At 41.4% G+C, this 19,876-nt stretch overlaps 1 protein-coding gene and 1 long non-coding RNA gene across 6 annotated transcripts in view; one reads left to right on the forward strand and one right to left on the reverse strand.

Moving 5' to 3' along the window:
- The window catches only part of LOC118584393 (synaptotagmin-9), a 176,364-nt gene extending 158,146 nt beyond the window's left edge, over positions 1 to 18,218 (forward strand). Inside the window, exon 7 of the mRNA XM_036188606.1 lies at positions 16,036 to 18,218. Within this exon, the coding sequence (XP_036044499.1) occupies positions 16,036 to 16,044 (9 nt within the window). The 3' untranslated portion in view covers positions 16,045 to 18,218. The remainder of the gene's footprint in view (positions 1 to 16,035) is intronic.
- LOC118584411 overlaps positions 1 to 19,876 on the reverse strand; it is a 52,183-nt gene that overhangs the window by 29,011 nt on the left and 3,296 nt on the right. For all 5 annotated transcript variants that reach the window (XR_004945034.1, XR_004945033.1, XR_004945031.1 and 2 more), the window contains exon 2: positions 15,213 to 15,382. This is a non-coding gene — a long non-coding RNA (uncharacterized LOC118584411). The remainder of the gene's footprint in view (positions 1 to 15,212; positions 15,383 to 19,876) is intronic.

Consider the following 19,876-nt stretch of genomic DNA (forward strand, 5'->3'; position numbering starts at 1 on the left):
CATGAGGTCATTTTTTTTATAGCTGAATAACACTCCATTGTGTAAATGTACCATATTTTCCTTATCTATTCTTCGATTGAGGGGCATCTAGGTTGTCTTCAGATTCTAGCTATTATAAATAATGCTCCTATGAACACAGATGAGCAAGTGTCCTTGTGGTATGATTATGCATTATTTGGGTATATACCCAAGATTGGTATAGCTGGGTCTTGAGGTAGATAGATTACCAATTTTCTGAGAAAATACCATATTGGTTTCCAAAGTGGCTGTACAAGTTTGCATTCCCACCAGCAATGGAGAAGTATTCCCCTTACTCCACATTCTCTCCAATATAAGCTGTCATCAGTGTTTTTGATCTTAGCCATTCTGACAGGTTTAAGATGGTATCGTTTTGATTTGCATTTCCATGACGACTAAGGATTCTTCTGTTGAGAATTCTTTATTTAGGTCTGTACCCCATTTTTATTTAATTGGATTATTTGGTATTTTGATGTCTAGTTTCTTGAGTTCTTTATATATTTTGGAGATCAGATCTCTGTCAGATGTGGGGTTGATGAAGATCTTTTCCCATTCTATAGGGTGCCATTTGTCTTATTGACAGTGTCCTTTGTCTTAGAGAAGCTTTGGTCCCATTTATTAATTGTTCCTCTCAGTGTCTCGCTACTGGTGTTATACTTAGGAAGTGGTCTCCCATACCAATGCATTCAAGGACACTTCCCACTTTCTCTTCTATCAACTTCAGTGTAACTGGATTTATGTTGAGGTCTTCGTTCCATTTAAACTTGAGTTTTGGCCGGGCGGTGGTAGTGCACACCTTTAATCCCAGCACTCGGGAGGCAAAGCCAGGCGGATCTCTCTGAGTTCCAGGCCAGCCTAGTCTACAGAGCGAGATCTAGGACAGCCTCCAAAGCTACACGAGAAACCTTGTCTCAAAAAACAAAAAACAAACAAACAAACAAAAACTTGAGTTTTGTGCAGGGCTATAGGTATGGATCTATTTGAATTCTGCATTTCAACATCCAGTTACTCCAGCACCATTTCTTGAAGATGCTTTTTTTTTTTTTTTTTTTTTTTTAGCATTGTATAATTTTAGCTTCTTTGTTAAAAATCAGGTGTCCATAGGTGTGTGGGTTAATGTCAGGGTTTTTTATTCTATTCCATTGATCCATGTGTCTGTTTTATACCAATAAAAAGCTGTTTTTATTACTATAGCTCTATAGTAGAGCTTGAAGTCAGGGATGGTGATAGCCCCAGAAGTTACTTTATTGTACAGGTTTGTTTAGGCTATCCTGGTTTTTTTGTTTGTTTTTTGTTTTGTTTTGTTTTTCCATATAAAGTTGAATATTGTTCTTTCAAGGTCTGTGAAGAATTGTGTTGGGATTTTGATGGGAATTGCATTGAATCTGTAGATGGCTTTTGGTAAGATTGCCATTTTTACTATGTTAATCCTATCTATCCATGAGCATAGGAGATCTTTCCATTTTCTGGCATCTTCTTCAATTTCTTTATTTAAAGACTTAAAATTCTTGTCATACAGGTCTTTCATTTAGAGTTACCCCAAGATATTTTATATTATTTGTGGCTATTGTAAAGGGTGTTGTTTCTCTGATTTCTTTCTCAGCCTATTTATCATTTGTATGTAGGAAGACTACCTATTTTTTTTTCAGTTAGTCTTGTAGCCTGCCACATTACTAAAGGTGTTTGACAGCTGTAAGAGTCCCTGGTAAAAAATTTTGGGGTTATAATATATATTATCATATCATCTGCAAACAGCAAAAGTTTGACTTTTTCCTTTCCAATTTATATCCTCTTGATTTCCTTTTGTTGTCCTATTACTCTAGCTAGGACTTTGAGTACTGTATTGAATAAATATGGAGAGAGTAGACAGCCATATCTTGTTACAGACTTTAGTGGAGTCACTTTAAGTTTCTCTCCATTTAATTTGATGTTGGCTGTTGGCTTGCTGTATATTCCTTTTATTATGTTTAGGTATGTTCCTTATATCCCTGATGTCTCCAAGACCTTTATCATGAAGGTATGTTGGATGTTGTCAAAGGCTTTTTCAGCATCTCATGAGCTAATCATATGGGTTTTTTTTTTCAATTTGTTTATATGGTGGATTACATTGATAGGTTTTTGTATGTTGAATCATCCTGCATCTCTGATATGAAGCCTACTTGGTTATGGTAGATGATTTTTTAATGTGTTCTTAGATTCATTTTGACAATATTTTATTGAATACTAATGCATCAATGTTCATGAGGGAGATTGGTCTGTAATTTGCTTTCTTTGTTGTATCTTTGTGTGGTTTGGGTATGAGGGTAACTGTAGCCTCATAAAAAGAATTTGTCAATGTTCCTTCTGTTTCCATTGTGTGGAACAATTTGAAAAATATTGATATTAGCTCTTCTTTGAAATTCTGATATAATTCTGTTCTGAAACCATCTGGCCCTGACCTTTTTGTTTGGGGGAGGAAGGGGGGAGACTTTTAATGACTACTTCTATTTCCTTGGTGATAATAGGTCTATTTAAATTGTCCATCTGTTCTTGATTTTATTTTGGTATGGGGTACCTCTTAAGAAAATTGTCCATTCCTTTTATATTTTCCAATTTTGTGGAACACAGGTTTTTGAAGTATGACCTAATGATTCTCTGGATTTCCTTGTTGTCTATTGTTATGCCCACCTTTTAATTTCTGATTTTATTAATTTGGATATTCTCTCTCTGCCTTTTGGTTAGTTTGGATAAGAGTTTGTCTATCTTGTTGATTTTTCTCAAAGAACCAATTCTTTGTTTCATTGATTCTTTGTATTTTTCTTCTTGTTTCTTTTTTGTTGATTTTAACCCTGAGTTTGATTATTTTGTGCATCTACTCCTCCTGGGTGAGTTTGCTTCTTTTTACTCTAGAGCTTTCAAGTGTGCTGTTAAATTGCTAGTGTGAGATTTCTCAAATTCTTTATGTAGACACTAATGCTATGAACTTTCCTCTTAGCACTGTTTTTATAGTGTCCAATTAGTTTAGGTATGATGTGCATTCATTATCATTGATCGGGGAACTTTTTAATTTCTTTATTTCTTCCTTGACCCAGTGGTAAGTCAGTTGAGAGTTGTTCAGTTTCCATGAGTTTGTAGGCTTTCTGTAATTTGAGATTCTCTCTTCCATCTCTTGTATTCTACTAGAGATGCTTGCATCTGTAGTTCCTTTTCACTTATCTAGATTTTTCATATTCAGAATTCCCTCCATTCTTGTTTTCGTTATTGCCACTATTCCAAAGTTCAAGTCTTGAACTGTTTCCTTCGCCTGTTTGATTGTTTTTTTCTTGGCTTTCCTTAAGGGATTTATTGATTTCTTCCAATTTTTTGTTTGTGTTTTCCTTGATTTCTTTAAAGGGATTTTTCACTTCCTCTTTAAGAGCCTCTATCATCTTCATAAAGTTATTTTTAAGATCCTTTTCTTCTGTGTTGGGATGTTCGGGTTTTGCTGTTGTAGAACCACTAGGTTCTGGTGGTGCCATATTGCCCTTTATGTTGTTGCATGTGTTCTTACACTGCTGTTTGCCCATCTAGGTTTGGGATAGTTATAGGTACAGGTGTTGCTTCTTGTGATATCTTTGTTGGATGGATCTTTTGTTCCTTTATTGTCTGTTTTCTTTATTGGCTTTTGGCCTGAATGGCCAAGGGTTCTGGTGGTTGGCTGGTCCACAGGTCCGGAAGGGTTGTCTCAGCTGAGGTTTGTGGGGCTTTGGGTGCCTAAATACAGCATGTCCTCTAGTTCCTCTAGCTTGTGTGGGCTTTACTTATGCCTATGGAGTCCGTTCTTCCTACTTTACTTATGCCTGTGCCAGTGGAGTCTGTTCTTCCAGCTGGAGTAGGTGGTGCTTGTGCCTGTAGGAGCTGCTGTTCTTCCAGCTGGTGTGGGTGGTGCTTGTGCCTGTAGGGGCTGCTGTTCTTCCAGCTGGAGTAGGTGGTGCTTGTGCCTGTAGGAGCTGCTGTTCTTCCAACTGGTGTAGATTGTGCTTGTGCATACAGGGGCTGCTGTTCTTCTGGCTGGAGTAAGTGGTGCTTGTACGAGGGCTGCTGGTGTTGCAGTGGATGGTTGGCCAAGGGGAGGATGATAGGGTTGGTAGGTTTGGGCAGTAGACTAGGTCACAGTGATTATGGAGTCCAGTGATTATGGGTGTCTGGGGTGGTGGGCAGTCTGACTGAAGATCTCTTACCTGTTGGCTGGCTGCTGGGGTCTGCTCCAGAGCAGTGGAGTTCCACCAGCTTCTCTCCAGCCCCTGGTTAGCTCAGTCAGTAGAGCATGAGACTCTTAATCTCAGGGTCATGGGTTCATGCCCCACGTTGGGCACCATTTGTAGCTGGAGACCTTCTCTCCAGCTCCTGCCAAGCCCTGTTATTCCAACAGCCCACTTACAAAATAAACACACAGACGTTTATATTATTTAAACTGCTTGACCATTAGCTCAGGCCTACGATTGTCTAGCTCTTACTCTTATATTCAGTCCATTTCTATTAATCTATACTTTGCCACTTGGCTTGTCCTGGCGGTGGCTGCAGTGTTCCCTCCTCCCTTCCTGTTCTCTCTATTCTCCTCTCTCTTAGTCCCGCCTATACTTCCTGCCTGGCTACTGACCAATCAGTGTTTTATTTACCAATGAATCATCCACAGCAAGCTTTGAGGTTTCTAATGCTCAATCCAGGCCCAGTATCTCTCTCTCCCTGCTGCCTGCCAATCCAGATGTAGAACTCTTTGCTCCTTCTCCAGCACCATGTCTTCCTGCATGCCGCCATGCTTCTCACCTTGATAATGGACTAAACCTCAGAACCTATAAGACAACCCCAATTAAATGTTTTACTTTATAAGAGTTTCTGTGGTCATGGTGTCTCTTCAGAGCAATAGAAATCCTAACTACAACAAAGAGTTTATTGTCTCCCTAACCCTAACTCCTAAAACTGCAGGTGGGGAGGTGTGGCAGGGGGAGTTTGCAGTGTCTTGTGTCCTTGCTTTCCCAGTCAGGAAGCAGAAAGATGAATGGTTTGGCCAGTCACTTTCACTCAGTCTAGGATCCCAACCCAGGGAGTGGTGCTGCCCACAGTTAGGGTGGCTCTTCCTGCCCCAATTAACCTAAACTAGAAAATCCCTCAGACACGCCTGGAGTCTTGTCTGCTGGGTAATTCTAGATCCTGCGAAACTGACACTCATTATTAACCATCACAAATCACTGAGATGAATCTCACAACCTGTAGATTTACACTTTGCCTTTTTCTTTGTTACCATGTTCCTCAAAAAAGTATGCAGATGCCTACACATCTCTTTACAACTTGCAGCCCCATAGCTCAGCTGTTCAGAAGAAGTGGCTATACCACTCAGAGCCCAACCAGGGTTTTGCACAGTTTAGAGATCACAAAATTACAGTAGCCCTAAAAATTGTTTTCCCCTTCTGTGTTATTATTTGGCTCACTTAACAATATGAGAGGAAAACAAAGCCTAAGAATTCTCAGAAAAATCCTTTTGTTTCTATCCTGCTGGCAGGGATTCACAGCCCCTGATGACCTCACATTTTCAAATGGTTTGTGATGTAAGGGTTTTATGCTAATTTACTTTCAGTTGTTTTGATCCTGCTATTTCTTCCCCCACCTAATCATCTGCTTCAATATCACCATAATTTCCAGACCCAGTAGGATACATTGTGAACAATAATGCAGTAAAACTGGAGAACCAAAAGCCCTTTGTTTTTAAAACCTTAAAAGCTAATGGATTTTTTTTAATTCAGTGCTATGTTGTGTTCTGTAGTCCCCCACCCATCCACCCACTAGTGTCATTTTAAATGTATTCTAATCAGTCCTGACTTTGTAGATGCAAAAGCTTGATTCTTCTAAAGCAGAATCTGATTTTTCCCTAGTCATCTTAGCCTGCAACACCCTGAAGGGAAAAAGTTGGAATTTGCTAACACAGCACTCCTTTTCTGATAAAAAGGATCTCCTTTTCCTTCTGGGATTAGCCTCCCTGCCCTCTGTACAAGTAGTTTGGAAAAAGATAACCAAACCTATGTGTCTCTGTCCCCCTCACTTAGCACATCCTAGGATTGCTTTAAGGTAAGGCTATGACCCAGTAGGCCCAGGAGTCATATTGAAACTGCCAAAGAAAACAAAGGAAGGAAGGGAGGGAGGGAGGGAGGGAGGAAAACCACACTTCTCCACTGCAATTAGAGTTATGAGATACTAATGTAAAGTTTCTAGCAGATACCTTGACTACTAAACATTAAAATCCAATACCAGAAAGGAGCCAAACAAAAGAAAGGCCACTTGAGAGGTGGAAAAAGCGATGAGGCCTGATGATGTTGTCTGAACCTCTGGATCCAGCCGCTCCTGATTATGTCCCTTACATGTAAACATGGATGTATGATGAACAGTAACAAGTCTTTGCATCTGACACGGCTCCTGGGCAAAATTCTCACTGTCCACAAAGACAGAAAACACACACACACTCAGTTCTTCATTTTAAACTGTGAATGCACAGTGAATGGTCACTAAATAGAAAAGAGCTGACAGCAGTGCAGAATTAAAACATGCACACAATTTAAACAACCTTTTAAGAGACTTTAACATCAAATGAAGAACAAATCAAATGTGCAATGATGTGAAGCATTGGCATCTAGGAAATCTGTCCCTTAATACTATTGTTTGGCACCACCTTGCCTTCATGGTATCAGAAAAGATTGTCATAATAGGCCTAACCAGCAGAGAGATTGCCAGGAGTTCTGTGTACTGTCTGCCCCCAGGACTGAAAGCCTTTCACTCCAATTCTGTGACCTTATAATTCTACCCATATGAAGAGCTTCCTTCAGACTCTGCTCACAGGCTCTCTCCCACTAGGTTGTACGTACTCAGGAAGGGCCTATCTCAAAGGTCAAGGGACTGCATCTACAGAGGCCTGCTTGCTGGTTTGTGGAAACTTCATAACAGAGACTGAAGCTATACAGGATATCATATTAGCAAGACTGTGCAGGTGACCAAGAGGGAATTTATTCTTACAGTACAGCCTCCACAATAGCCCACTACTCTACTAACCTGTTAATCCATGATGGAAAACTTCATTCATGAGACAAGAACCTGCAGGACCAATCATACCCCAAAGATCTCACTTCTCATATTGCATTAACTATGACTTTTTAAGGCTAACATCCCCATGGGATTTGGAGAAGACATTCAAACCCTGATACCTGCCTTACCCAGAATCCTTTCATACAGACTTGGCCCATAGCATAGTGGGAATTCTGCACAGTCTAGCCAGTGGACCCCACACTTAAGACCTCTGTCCTTAGATAGTCCAGGGGCCTTTGAATGGGACAGTTCTCATACCCTGAGACAAGCAATAATTTGGGCTTCTGGAAACAGAAACCTTTGTTCAAACTGCTTTGAAGAGTGAAGTGGATTCATTGCTTCATGCAGATTAAAGATGAGAAGGCTATTTTAGTCTAGGAGTTTACAATGTCTAGGACCTCTATGGTGGGGCTCTTGTATTCTCTTGGATCTTTATACTTCTGTATAAAAACCCTGCACCACCCAAGCAGCTATCGGGCCCAGCCCCAGTTATGAAAATAAAGGAATGATGAGGTAAGAACTTGATGTGATGAGGGGTGGGTTAGACTGGTACATCTAAACTCAGTGATCTGTCTTAAAATGGCTAAAAATAGGACAACTGGACGAAATGTACTTTTTCCTTTAGCACAGCACAAACTGCATTAGTCAGTGTTCTCTAGAGGAACAGAACCAATGAATGAATATAGATTACAAAGAGGATTTATTAGATTAGTTTACACAGCACAGGACAGGTAGTCCAGCAATGGCTGTCTGAATGCTAAAGAGGTTGAGAATGTGGTAGCTACTCTGTCCATGAGGCTGGATACTTCAAAAGTCTCAATCTGGAACTGAAGAAGCCCTGGAGGGTTTCTGGAGAGCTGTTGGTCTTCAATCCATCTTGGAAGACCAAGGAAGCTATATTCCCATGTTAGAGGAGAGCAGCAGCAGTTGAGTTCATGCACCCACCAGCAGGGAGAGAAGGTGAGCAGACAAAACTAGCCCTGCAATCTCCTCAGACTTCTTTATCACTGGGCAGCCAGCAGAAGGCACTGTCCACTCTGAGAAGGGGTCCTTCCAGGAAACATCCCCACAGAACTACCCAAAGCTCTTGGTTGATCCCAGATCCCTCTCCTGCCCACACTGCTTAAAATCCTCTAGTAACTGTCCTCTGTCCTGAGCAAGCTGAAGGTCAGAGTTCTTTTCTGTTGAGCTCCTCTGTGACCCTTGTCTTTCTCCCTTACACTTTTCACTGGGGCCATGCCGAATTGCTCTTAGTCCACTTACTGCTTTTTATTTACCCCACGTCCTCATTCCTGCTTTACTTTTCTGTTTTCCAGTTGCTGCTTGAGCTGGAGCATGCTATTTATCATTGTGTAATCTGTACTCTTAAAGTGCCTGGCCAAGCCAGCACTGAGTACATTCCTGTTGGGTGAAATACCAATCTCTCCCATCTTATGATATGTAAAATGATTGCTGATTTCTTACAGACTCTGCATGCCAACTTTCAAATCTGCAAGTATCGTGGTTCTCATAATACATAAAAATGAGTGAGCAGTGCTGTACAAACTGACATTCTCTTTTCTCTGGCACTCACTGAGCCCTGCTTTCTCTGTGACACTTATTTCTCCAAGCCTCAGACAACACATTAAAGACAACAGCAGTCAAGGTTCTATTTGTCATCTCAGATGTGATTTTTACAGCCTCAAGCATAATGCCTCAGATGGTCCTCCTCAGCTTATCATAGTTTAAAAGGCAGACTGGAGTGGGGCAGGTACTTCCTCTAGAACATTGAGAAGTCCTGATGCTTGGGATCACAGCTGTCTACCTTGCTGTCAGCTTATCTTCCTGATCATTCAAGACTCCTGTTTGCATAGCATTGTTGGTTGTGTTGTGACATTCTGTTCAAGCAAGGATCAGCCAGACTTCCTTTGAAACAATCACTTTGAGGATAGAAATGCTGACTTCAAGTATTTGTTCATCAAATGTCGACTGAACACTTACAGTGGGTGCTGATGACACATTTGAGGGTAGGAATACACAGAAATCCTTACCCTAATGGAACTTATGTTCTTATGGGAGAAATAGAAAATAAACATTACAAAGGAACATATTATGTGGTATTTCAGGGAATTTATAAAAATAAAATAAGGATGATTACAGGTGTGGTGAGCTTGCTTATAAAATAGGGAAACTAGCAACACATGCCTCAGTATGATGCTGGTGAGTAAATTACTTGTGAAAGTCCCATAGCAGTCCTTAGCAAAAGCTATATAGTGTGAACCAGTGAGATAATTGTTTTTGTCTTTACAATAAAATATTCACTTTACTTTTTAGAATTCTCAGCTCCTTAATTGAACAGATTAATATCCATAAACTTCTAAAAATCAATTTCATGCTTAACTAAATTCTCCTAAGCATTTTTATATGAAGAAACAGTATTTTACAAATCTAACAAGTAAAATTCTCCTAAATATTCAGGTACTGTTTAAGCAGTTGATAGGCTGAAGCCCCTTGAACTGTAATTGCTGAATTAAAATGTAATTCCATCACATGCCTCAAACAGTAAACATAGTATATATTAAACAAAGTGGTTTTCAAACACCTAACTCTTATGATGCTTAAAACATAAGACCTCAAACCTGTAGGTTGAATTAGTATCAGCATCTTGAAATTAGTTTAGAAGATGCTTTCCTGAGCATTTTGACTTTTTCTACAGACTTGGCTAGTTAAAGCCAGGCATGATGATACATACCCAGGACTCCACAGGCTAAGGCAGAATGATTGCCAAGAGTTTGAAGCTAGCCTGAGCTACATAGACACACCCCCCAAAAAAGCGGGGAAAAAAAATTTATCCTAGATATATCCTTTAAAATAATGAATTTAGTGATTTTCTAGTACAATGGATTGTTAGGCTTACACAACAAATAAGCTGTGCATAATGGTTCAAGTATGGGCCTGTACTTCTAGTACTTGAGAGGTGGAGGCAGCAAGATCAGGAATGAAGGGTTGCCTCAGTTATGTGTCAAGTTGTTAGCTGGCCTGGTCTTCATGAGACCATGTCTCAAAAAAGCTCAATAAATAAGTTTAAAGTAAAACCTAAGACAGAATTAGTATCACAAAAAAGGCATTGCTCTGAGTAAATACATTTGTATAAAATCTTAATTACTTCACCATTCATAAATTTTATGCTTTGTACCTGTCTGTTATTGCAAAGTTAATTTTCCAGTTAATAAGAATAGAACTGCATAGAAACAGGATGGGGCATGAGTTACCTCCTGGGGGAATTTTACCAGTGCTAGGCATTAACAAGCCATGTCCCTCTACTAGAAGACAATTCAGACTTTTGATTTTAATCTCATAATCCAGTGCATCACGTATATCTTTGAACTTCCATCCTGACACAATTTTTATCCTAATATTTTCCCTTCTGATTCTGTGATTTGGATAGACAGTGTCATGTGTCCTACACTCATGCGGAGCACACAGTCAGAGCTTTCTGCTGAGAGTTACTGGTTATCCTTGCTGTCTCATTGTTGCTTTGAGCTCTTTAAGAGGTAAATAGGCATGAGTCATCTTTGTGTTCTGGTTCTCAATAAATGTTTGTTGAATTTGTTGATGAGTAAACATAATGATAGAAATTTAGAGCAACACTCTCTAAGTATCTTCCACTTGATCTTAATAAGTAGTCATTTTTACCTTTAGGTAATTATCTATTGTGCTACCTCATTTGAAAAAATATGATATTTACCTTCTAAATGGCATTGTTACTGGAGCCTTGCCTCTGTGTATTCTTCTCTAGGAGTAACATATATACATCACACACACACACACACACACACACACACACACACACACACACACGCCACTTTTCACCTCACAGCCAACTTGACAATGGACTTGATTCATTTTCTTGTGACATCTGAACTATTCCAATTCTTTTTCAGAATGAGACTCTTTTAAAGATTTATTTATTTTTTTATTATGTGCATGTGAGAGAAGGTGCCCATGGGAACCAGAAGAGGACATTGGATTCCCCTGGACTTATTGTGAACCATCTGACTTGGATGCTGTGAAGCAAACTGACCCTCTACAAGAGCTCTACACACTCTTAACTGCTGAGCCATCCCTCCAGCCCCCTAAGACCCTTCTTTAAAGAGTGGTTCTGTAGTGACATGCAAAGCCTAGTATGGTCCTCCAAAGCATGCTTTTAGGTCCTCGAGGGTATGGTGGCAGAGTCTGGCCCTGCTGCTTCCTACCTTTGTCATTGTCCATCTGACATAAAGGTTTGGAGAAAGGATTAAATGAGATAGGGTATACAAAGTTGTTAAGATGGAGCCTGGGTATTTAACATCTTTACCCATAGAGACATTTCCATTTTCTAAGGTGTTGCCCTAAGCTCCTGATGGGAAATGCCATTCTATTCATATTAATTTACTTCTTTGATTTCTTTAGCTGTTTGTTTTAGTTTTTATTCCTTTATAGTTTCATTCGCTTATATAATGAATTATAGACTTTTTTTTTACCCCCTATTATCACATCCCATCCCCTCTCCACCTCGTAAAACTCTTCTTCCCAGCACACCCCCCTCCTGCTTTCTTCAATGTTTGGTGTGTGTGATCCACAAAGTTTAATTAGGTTGCCTGGGCATGGACAGGAGGTTATTTACTTAATCAGGGGAGCTTATCACTGGCTACACCACTGAAGGAAGTAACTCCTCTTCCCTTGGCCACCAGTAACTCATTAGTCCCTCATGGAGGAGCCAGGCCTCATCAGCCCTCCTCCTTCCATGACAAAGGGTTACCAGGTATGAGGTCTGATACAGGTAGTCCAGCTGCAGTGAGGTCACAAGTTCATCAGCCATGCCATGTCCAGGAGACACTGCTTCACAGCACTCCTCCCCAGCCTCTAATGGGCACTCTTTCTAGCTCTTTCCCACCGTGTTCCCTAGTGATGGGGAGTGGGGGGGTGATGTAGAGATCACATTTAGAACTGAGCCCCAAGGTCACTTATTCTCTGCACTTTGACTCATTGTAGCCTCTGAATAAACCAAAGTCAACTGCATGAAAGAAGCTCATCTAGCCGGGTGGTGGTGGCTCGCGCCTTTAATCCCAGCAGTGGAGAGGCAGAGGCAAGAGGATCTCTGTGAGTTCGAGGCCAGCCTGGGCTACAGAGTGAGTTCCAGGAAAGGTGCAAAGCTACACAGAGAAACCCTGTCTCAAAAAACCAAAAAAAGAAGAAGAAGCTCATCTGAGGAGGGCCGAGAGATGCGCTGCTAGGGTATCAAAAAAGTACTTAGAAGTCACATTGATACTGTGTCTACCTAGATAGCATAATAGCAGTAGGTCCTATTTTAGGGCTTGACCTCCCCACCCACAAGTTAACACCCACTGTCTTATTTTTAACATGCTAGCTTTACAATGGAAAAACAAGAGTTAAAAAAAAAAAAAAAAGAATGCAATCTTTGAGGAAGGAGGTGCTCACCTGATTCTAGGTGTTTTCTAGAAGTGTACATAGTGTTTTTATTTTATATAAATATTTGTAAAGCTGTATTAAACAGTAACCAACAAAATGCTGAGGATTTTGCACTTTTTAGATTAAAAATTTAAAATACAAGAGTAACAATATTAAGTACATACAAGATCAGACAATAAGAATCACTTCCATTTTTGACAGACTTCTTAGTTCAAAACCCTTGGAAACTTCCTGTAATCAGAACCCATTTTCAAATTCACAGGAAGATATAATCGAATACTCCACTCAATCTTTCTATGTTCTTAATTTGGGGTCAGTTCCAATGCCCTGTCTCACATCAGCTGTCATTTTTGTGATTGAAGTGCCATTGCACATTACAGTTTTCATTGAGACAGTTCTCATCTTTGATTTCAATTCAATTTAATTCCAATCAAGTCCTTATGTCTCAGGACAATTGAATTCACTTAGAAACCTTTCTGGTCAGATTGGATTGTAACCACCACTTCCTGTCATACTGCTGAATTTCCTGAAGCCTTCCGAACCTATGACACATCCTGGAAGGCCATTGGGTCTGCTAACAAGGAGAGAGATGCTATGCTCAGTGTGGTAGCCCTGGAACCAGTGAGGGCAAGATTGGGTACACAGTGCTTAACCCACCATTTCTATCTCCACTCTCCCATCCCTACTGCATCCCACTGGGTCAGCGCTATTCTGAGCTAGAGAAAACTCTCCCCTAAGATCGTTTCATAAAAAGATTGGATGAGAAGAAACTCATTAGATGATAAAAGTTAGAAAGATATTGTAATATGTTTACTTTGCTTTGTTTGTATATCAATCTTTTCTTTCTTTCTTAAAGTAATTTATTTCTTTATTTTTATTTTATGTGCATTGGTGTTTTACCTACAAATATGTCTATGTGAGGGTGTTAGGTACCCTGGAACTGGAGTTACAGACAGTTGTGAGTCGCCATGTGGGTGCTGGGAATCGAACCCAGGTCCTCTGGAAGAGCAGTCAGTGCTCTTAACCGTTGATCCATCTCTCCAGCCAGTCTTCCTCCCCACCCATCTCAATGAGAGACAAAAGGGGATTGTGTGGTAGCATAAGCCATCCATGTCAAACTCAGGATTCTCCTGAGATAACCAAACTACATTTTTTCAGACGTAACCTAGACATCTGACTTTCCCTAGAATGGGTACGTTTCTAAAAGTTTTCTCTTCTAAAACTAATGATAAAGATGGCCAGAAATTCCTTCAGTTATATCAAAATTCCTTTCTCCTGTCAGCCTGTGGGCTTGGTCCCTGGCCACAAGTGTTTTGGAACCTAGTGACAGTATCCAAGGGAAGAAAAACAAGGGACATTAGACCCTGACAGGGCTGGTCCCAGAAGACTCACTGAGCAGGAGGGTTTCATCTGAAACAGAAGAGAAACTACCTAACTACTCCATAGCATTCCCCAAGGCTATGCCAGAGACCAGTATTACACACACAAAGAAAGGCACCAGATGAAACAGAAGAGAAACTAGTTGACCACTCCATAGCATACTCCAAGGCTATGCCAGAGACCAGTATTACACACACACAAAGGCACCAGATGAGGACACTGCAGTTCCAGTGTCCAGTTGGAGCTATGCTATTACTTGGGTCATTGGCAGAGGCCTCTGCCAGTTGATTCCCTGGATATCGGAAATAGTTTTAAAAGTCTAGGCCTTGTGGAATCTATGAGAGTATCCCTAGAAAATACTCCTAGCAATGGGGGATGCCAAGCTTGAACAGGCCATCTTCTGTAACCAGGCAAGGCCTCAAGTGGAGGGATTGGGACACCAACCCAGCCACAAAATCTTGGACCTACACTTTATCCTGCCTGAAGAGTGTTCTGGGTCAGAGCCTAGCAAAACTGTCATCAGAGGCCAGAGAGACTTCATCCAGCAACTGATGGGAACAGAAGCAGAGCCCCACAGCCAAACATCAGGCAGAGTTCAGGTAGTTCTGCAGAGGAGGGGGAGGAAGGATCGAAGGAACCAGAGGAACAAGAACATGACCCACAGAATCAATTAACCGAGACTCATGGGGGCTTGCAGAGATCAGGGAGCCTGTAGGTGTCTAATCTAGGTCCTCTACATATATATTATGGCTGAGTGGCTTGGTGTTCTTGTGGGATTCCTGGCAGTGGGGATGGGGAGTCACTGGCACTTTTGCCTGTGTGTGCGACTCTTTTCCCTCTACTGGGTTGCCTCATCCAGCCTTGATGTGATGGTATGTGCCTGGTCTTACTGTAGCATATTATACTGTATTTGTTTGATGTCCCTTGGAGGCCTGCTCTTTTCTGAGAGGAGAAGAGGGAGTATAGTTTTGGGGGAGAGGGGAAGTGGGGGGAGGGCTGGGAAAAAAGTCTAGCCTTCTGAACATACTCTAGACAGGGCATAACCAGACCAGTAGAGAGTTGACTCCTGGGTCTGAACATCTCTGTTCTGGCTTGTTTATGCATGCAAGGCAATCTGTTAAGATTTGTTCAAATGACAAATATCTATTTGCCCTTCCCTGCTACCTTCAGAAATGAATACAGCTTTCCTGAGGGATGTGTGTGAATACAAGCATGTACATACTTCAAAGCTAGATGTGGCTTTCTGTTTTCAACACATGGCTTTAATTACTTACGTTGTAGCTTTATTGCAGACCTTTGATTTCTGAAATGTAGTCTGTACATTCCAATTTGAGAACATTTGTTGTTCTCTCAAGCTGTGCATAAAGTTTTGTTGCTATGTCCTCAGAAGTCACTTTGGTTTCTCTTCTTCTTGCTGTGTGTCTGCTGTATTCATACCCTTGATCTGTATTAAAAGGTGACACCATGAATTGAATTTCAGTAGAATACTGGGTTGAGTGAGCAACACAAGAGAACCTGCTTTTTTAAGTCTCAGGTTCTACTAAGAAAGTTTACTGTTCAGGGCTGAGGATATATCTTAATGATAGAACACTTGTCCAACAAACACAAGAACCTGGGCTCTATCCCCAGCAAAACATACACATACACATACATACATGTGTACCTTGCACAGCTGGAAAACAAGGATTGAGTATTATGATATTTCATCACTCAAACCCCTTTTTTCCAGCCAGTTCATACCTGCTACTGCTGTATTCTTCACAATGCATTCCCTTCACCTCAATTCTGATAACCCTTCAGTAGCTCCAGGTCCTTTTCCTGCCTCTGCACGAGGCTCTCTCTTCTGGCAAAATCGCCCAAATTCACCTTCAGTCTAGGTGGTACCTGTACTTCAGAATCCCCTTAATCATCTCAAAGACTTCTTTAGATGCATACCTCTATGATTCTCTTATCCTTTTATGCATCCTTTGAAATCTGGATGAATACCTCACATACAGTCTTTGTGTTACCAACATCTGTCACAGTGCCTGGTATTTGTTTGGTACACATTAGAGATGTACAAGTGAAAACCAATCACTCTGCTTCTTCTTCCTACAGAAACGATGACTATGGATAAGAAGACTGCTTGTGCCAAGGACACAGTCAGACAACTATGTAACAAAGATCTTAAGTAACGTTCCCACCTAGCGACACCCAGATGACTCCAGTGATGTCATACTCAGCTGTAACCACAGCAATAACTGGCCTGCTTTCCAAATTGGATTTGGTGAAGTTGAATGGTCCTTCTTCAGGTGGTCCAAGCTGATGTGCCCTAGGGAAGCTCATCCCTCACTGTCAAAAAAACAAATTGGACTCTGGAAGAAAGCAAGTGGTGTAGTGAAAGTCCTGAGTGCCAAGACTCTTAGTGGCTAATGGAAGGCCTTTGGTTGTATGGGCATGATACTGGTCCTGGTAGTGGTCAGTCTAACAAGAAGTTATTTGATTGAATGCCCTGGAAGGACAGAATATTTTTTAAAATATATCCAGGTGCTAAATAGGCAGCAGATTTCAATCTAAACTCTACTACCTGTGAGCTAATGACTGTCTTCAGAGAATAATTCTAGCCCAAAAAGTGCTCCAATTTTCTAAGGAATGGCCCAAAAGAATATTAAGTCAGGCAAGCCTGGAGGAAGTCTCATGCAAGGCAGGTTAGTTCATAGCCAACTCACAGTACCCTCCCATGCACATGGCAGAGTCCCACTTAGCCATGGCTATTCATCACTCATTCACATTCATCAGAGATTCCGGGATTCTAGAATTCCAGGTAGCCAGCAGCCACTTCGTTTCCAGTGGTGGTATTACTAGAATGAAATGTGTCCTCCTTATTAGAGAATCATTCCTCTCAATGGCATATGCATTCTGGAATATTCTTTCCTGGGCACAGGAGTGTGTGTTATGACAAAAGATCACTGAGAGATGACAGGGGATCCAGTAAGAAAAGACATAGCTTTTGGTTTTTCTTGATATAACTGCCTTCTGGGTACTTCCATATGTAATAGCCCATAGTATAGACTTGAGCAGCCACAGACAGAGTCTCTTTCCCATTTCAGACACATATCACTTTTACAGACTTGGGGAATGGAAATTCCTACAAGAATGAAGGCCAAGGGCTCTCCCCAGGGTAGTTCATCCATTACCCAGCATTCTTCTCGACTAGTCTACTGCCAGTTCTGCACCTCATTCTCCTTGCTTCTCCCTCCACAAAATGAAACCAAAGGCCTCAGCATACCCTGGATGGACCAGGAGCTGTTTCCTAGAGGTCCTCTCTCATTATAGGTGCAAAGCACCTTCTCCACACACCTGCATCACTACTCCGTGATTGCATTTACCTTTCATACAGTCTCTGTAGCAGAATCCAGAGTTGGGTTGCAGTTAACTATTCTAGAAAAAGCCTTCTCTTCATTTCCACTCAAATTTCCATGTAGGTTGCACTGGATAGATGGAGCATCATGACAGGTTGGAAAGTTCTGGTTGCCATACACACCTAGTACAAGAAGTCCTACTGCCAGTGTCAGATCTTGATCTTGTCAGGTCTTGAAAGGGTAGAGGCCTTTGGTTGTGTAAGGCAATGTTAATTCACTCAAGCTTAGTCTATTTCCCAGCCTGCCTGATCAATTCCCATCTCTTTCCAATTTCCATTTGCAAGGGGTTCAAAGGGAACCCCAGTTCTGCCTATGTCTGATAAAACACACCTTTCTTTCCCCATGGTTCTCTCTACCCAATCCCTTCCCATTCAGACATCCTCTGTCATACCAGTGTTTAGAACCAAAGCATGAAGGGCGAGTGCCAACAGGATAGTGAACAGAAATATTGTCACTAGATCCAGGCAGATGTGCCTAGGAGAATGGTCCCAAAGAAACCAGAATGGCTCCGGCAAAAGATTATCAAGCAGCCATCTCATTAAGCTTCAACATGTCCTTGGCAATGGCTTGGAGATCCTGAGGTAGCCTGTTGTTCCCAGCTCAGGATCTCCTTGCCTTGAGCTAGCAGCCCTGGGATATAAGTGAATAAATTACTGGCTCAGAGATAGCTTTGCAGGGGCATTCAGGCAAAGAAAACTGCCCACATGGTGAACAGATGGCATTGTGTGTGGATAGCTTTACCTAGCCAGTTCAGCTGTGGTCAGAAGCTGGCTATCAATTTGAATTCCCTCAGCTCATTTGCAACTCTGCCTCTGTTCTCTTGTGTTTTGTTTGATTGCCCTTTAGTTTCCTAGTAAATATTCCTTTTGAAAAATATAATCGTTGTCTCATTGAATTGGGTGTGTGTGTGTGTGGTTTAGGGGGGATTTTTTTTTTCAGGATACTTCAATACCTTGAGAAACTGGAAATCATTGTGGGAAGAGAAACACCTTGATCAGATCTTAGGAAAACTCTTTGGGGAGATCCGGTGCTGAGCAAGAGAAAGAGACCAGGTGTCCTCCCAACAATTCCCAGCTCTTCTTCTTACTGCCCTAACTTCAGGGAAATCTCCCCTAGGTGCGTTGCCACTAAAGTGTCTCTTGGACTAATGAACTGTGAGCATTCAGCAAGGGTGTAACATCCAGCACATGAACTAGCACTGACAAGATGGGTGTTTCTCTAATGTGCGTGTTTCTAAAACTCTCTAGGGATCTTAACTCTTCATGGCCATTAGTAACCAAGTTTTCATATGAAAAGAAGAAGAGTTACACTCAAAGGAAATTAACAGACAGATGTGGAGAATGGCTTCCTGCAATGATGGGTGTTCTGAAGTATCCATTACTGTATAAGAAAACATGGTAAAACAAAATATAATGATGTTCTGGCAGGTGTGTGTGTGTGTGTGTGTGTGTGTGTGTGTGTGTGTGTGTGTATTAGATAGATTCTCTCTGTGGCTCAGGCTAGCATCACACTTACAGGTCTCATGCCTCAGCTTCGTGAGTGCTGGGAGTAGACACATCTGCTATTATAGCACACTATAGTAGCTTAAGTGGTCATGTACTGATTCTTCTGATTCTGTAGGTTGCCAGGCCTTGCTGACTCTCTCTCTCTCTCTCTCTCTCTCTCTCTCTCTCTCTCTCTCTCTCTCTCTCTCTCTCTGTCAGATGGCAGCTGGGGCTGATGTCTTCTGAAAGCTTGATTGGGCTAGATGCCATATCTGGCTCCTCTGCTGTAATAACTAAGATAGCAGGAGAATGGGCCTTTCTTTCTACATGTTAAGCTTGGGCTTCCACACATCATGGAGCTCTCACAACAGACTTCTAAAGCAGCCAGAACTAACATTTTAGGAGGTCCTGGTTCTTCTCAATAACATTTGAAGGACCAGTCTTTTCTGTAACATGCAGTGTGTAAGGAACAAGTAATAGGACCAGCCCAAATTCAAGGGGAAAGCGTTAAAGAGTAATGGAAAATGGATGATCCAACGGTGTCATCTTGAGAGACAGTAGGGATAGGAGTGGGGATAGGGAAGTGACAGAGTCAAAGAACTCCCTAGGTAGCTGACATTGGAGGTAAAACTAAGAGCCTTGACGATGGTAGTCTAGTGCTCTGCTGCCAGGCTACATCCCCGGTCTAGAAGGCTGCCACTTTAAAAACACATACAATACTTACTGCATGCATAGACAATAGACAATGGCTGGAAAAGAATAGAGAAGGGGAAAGGGCTCTCCATAGCGAATTCAATGGCATAAGCAAAAGAAAAGCAGCTGGTTATGAGTGATGGAACATGACAGATGTGAGAAACATGGGTGACAACTATGATTACTATCACTTATTCTGACAATAAAGAAATTAGAGTGGATACCTAAGTTTTCCTTCATCTCTGCACCAACCAAAGGTGCAAACAGGACCTTGGCCATGCTTGGGATTGTCCCTAGAGAAAGAAGTGAAGATAGAAGTTGTCTGTCCCTCTTTAGAAGACTCCACTGTAACACGAAATC

The sequence above is a fragment of the Onychomys torridus genome, chromosome 1 (assembly GCF_903995425.1).
Source record: "Onychomys torridus chromosome 1, mOncTor1.1, whole genome shotgun sequence".
In the NCBI taxonomy this organism is placed as follows: domain Eukaryota; kingdom Metazoa; phylum Chordata; class Mammalia; order Rodentia; family Cricetidae; genus Onychomys; species Onychomys torridus.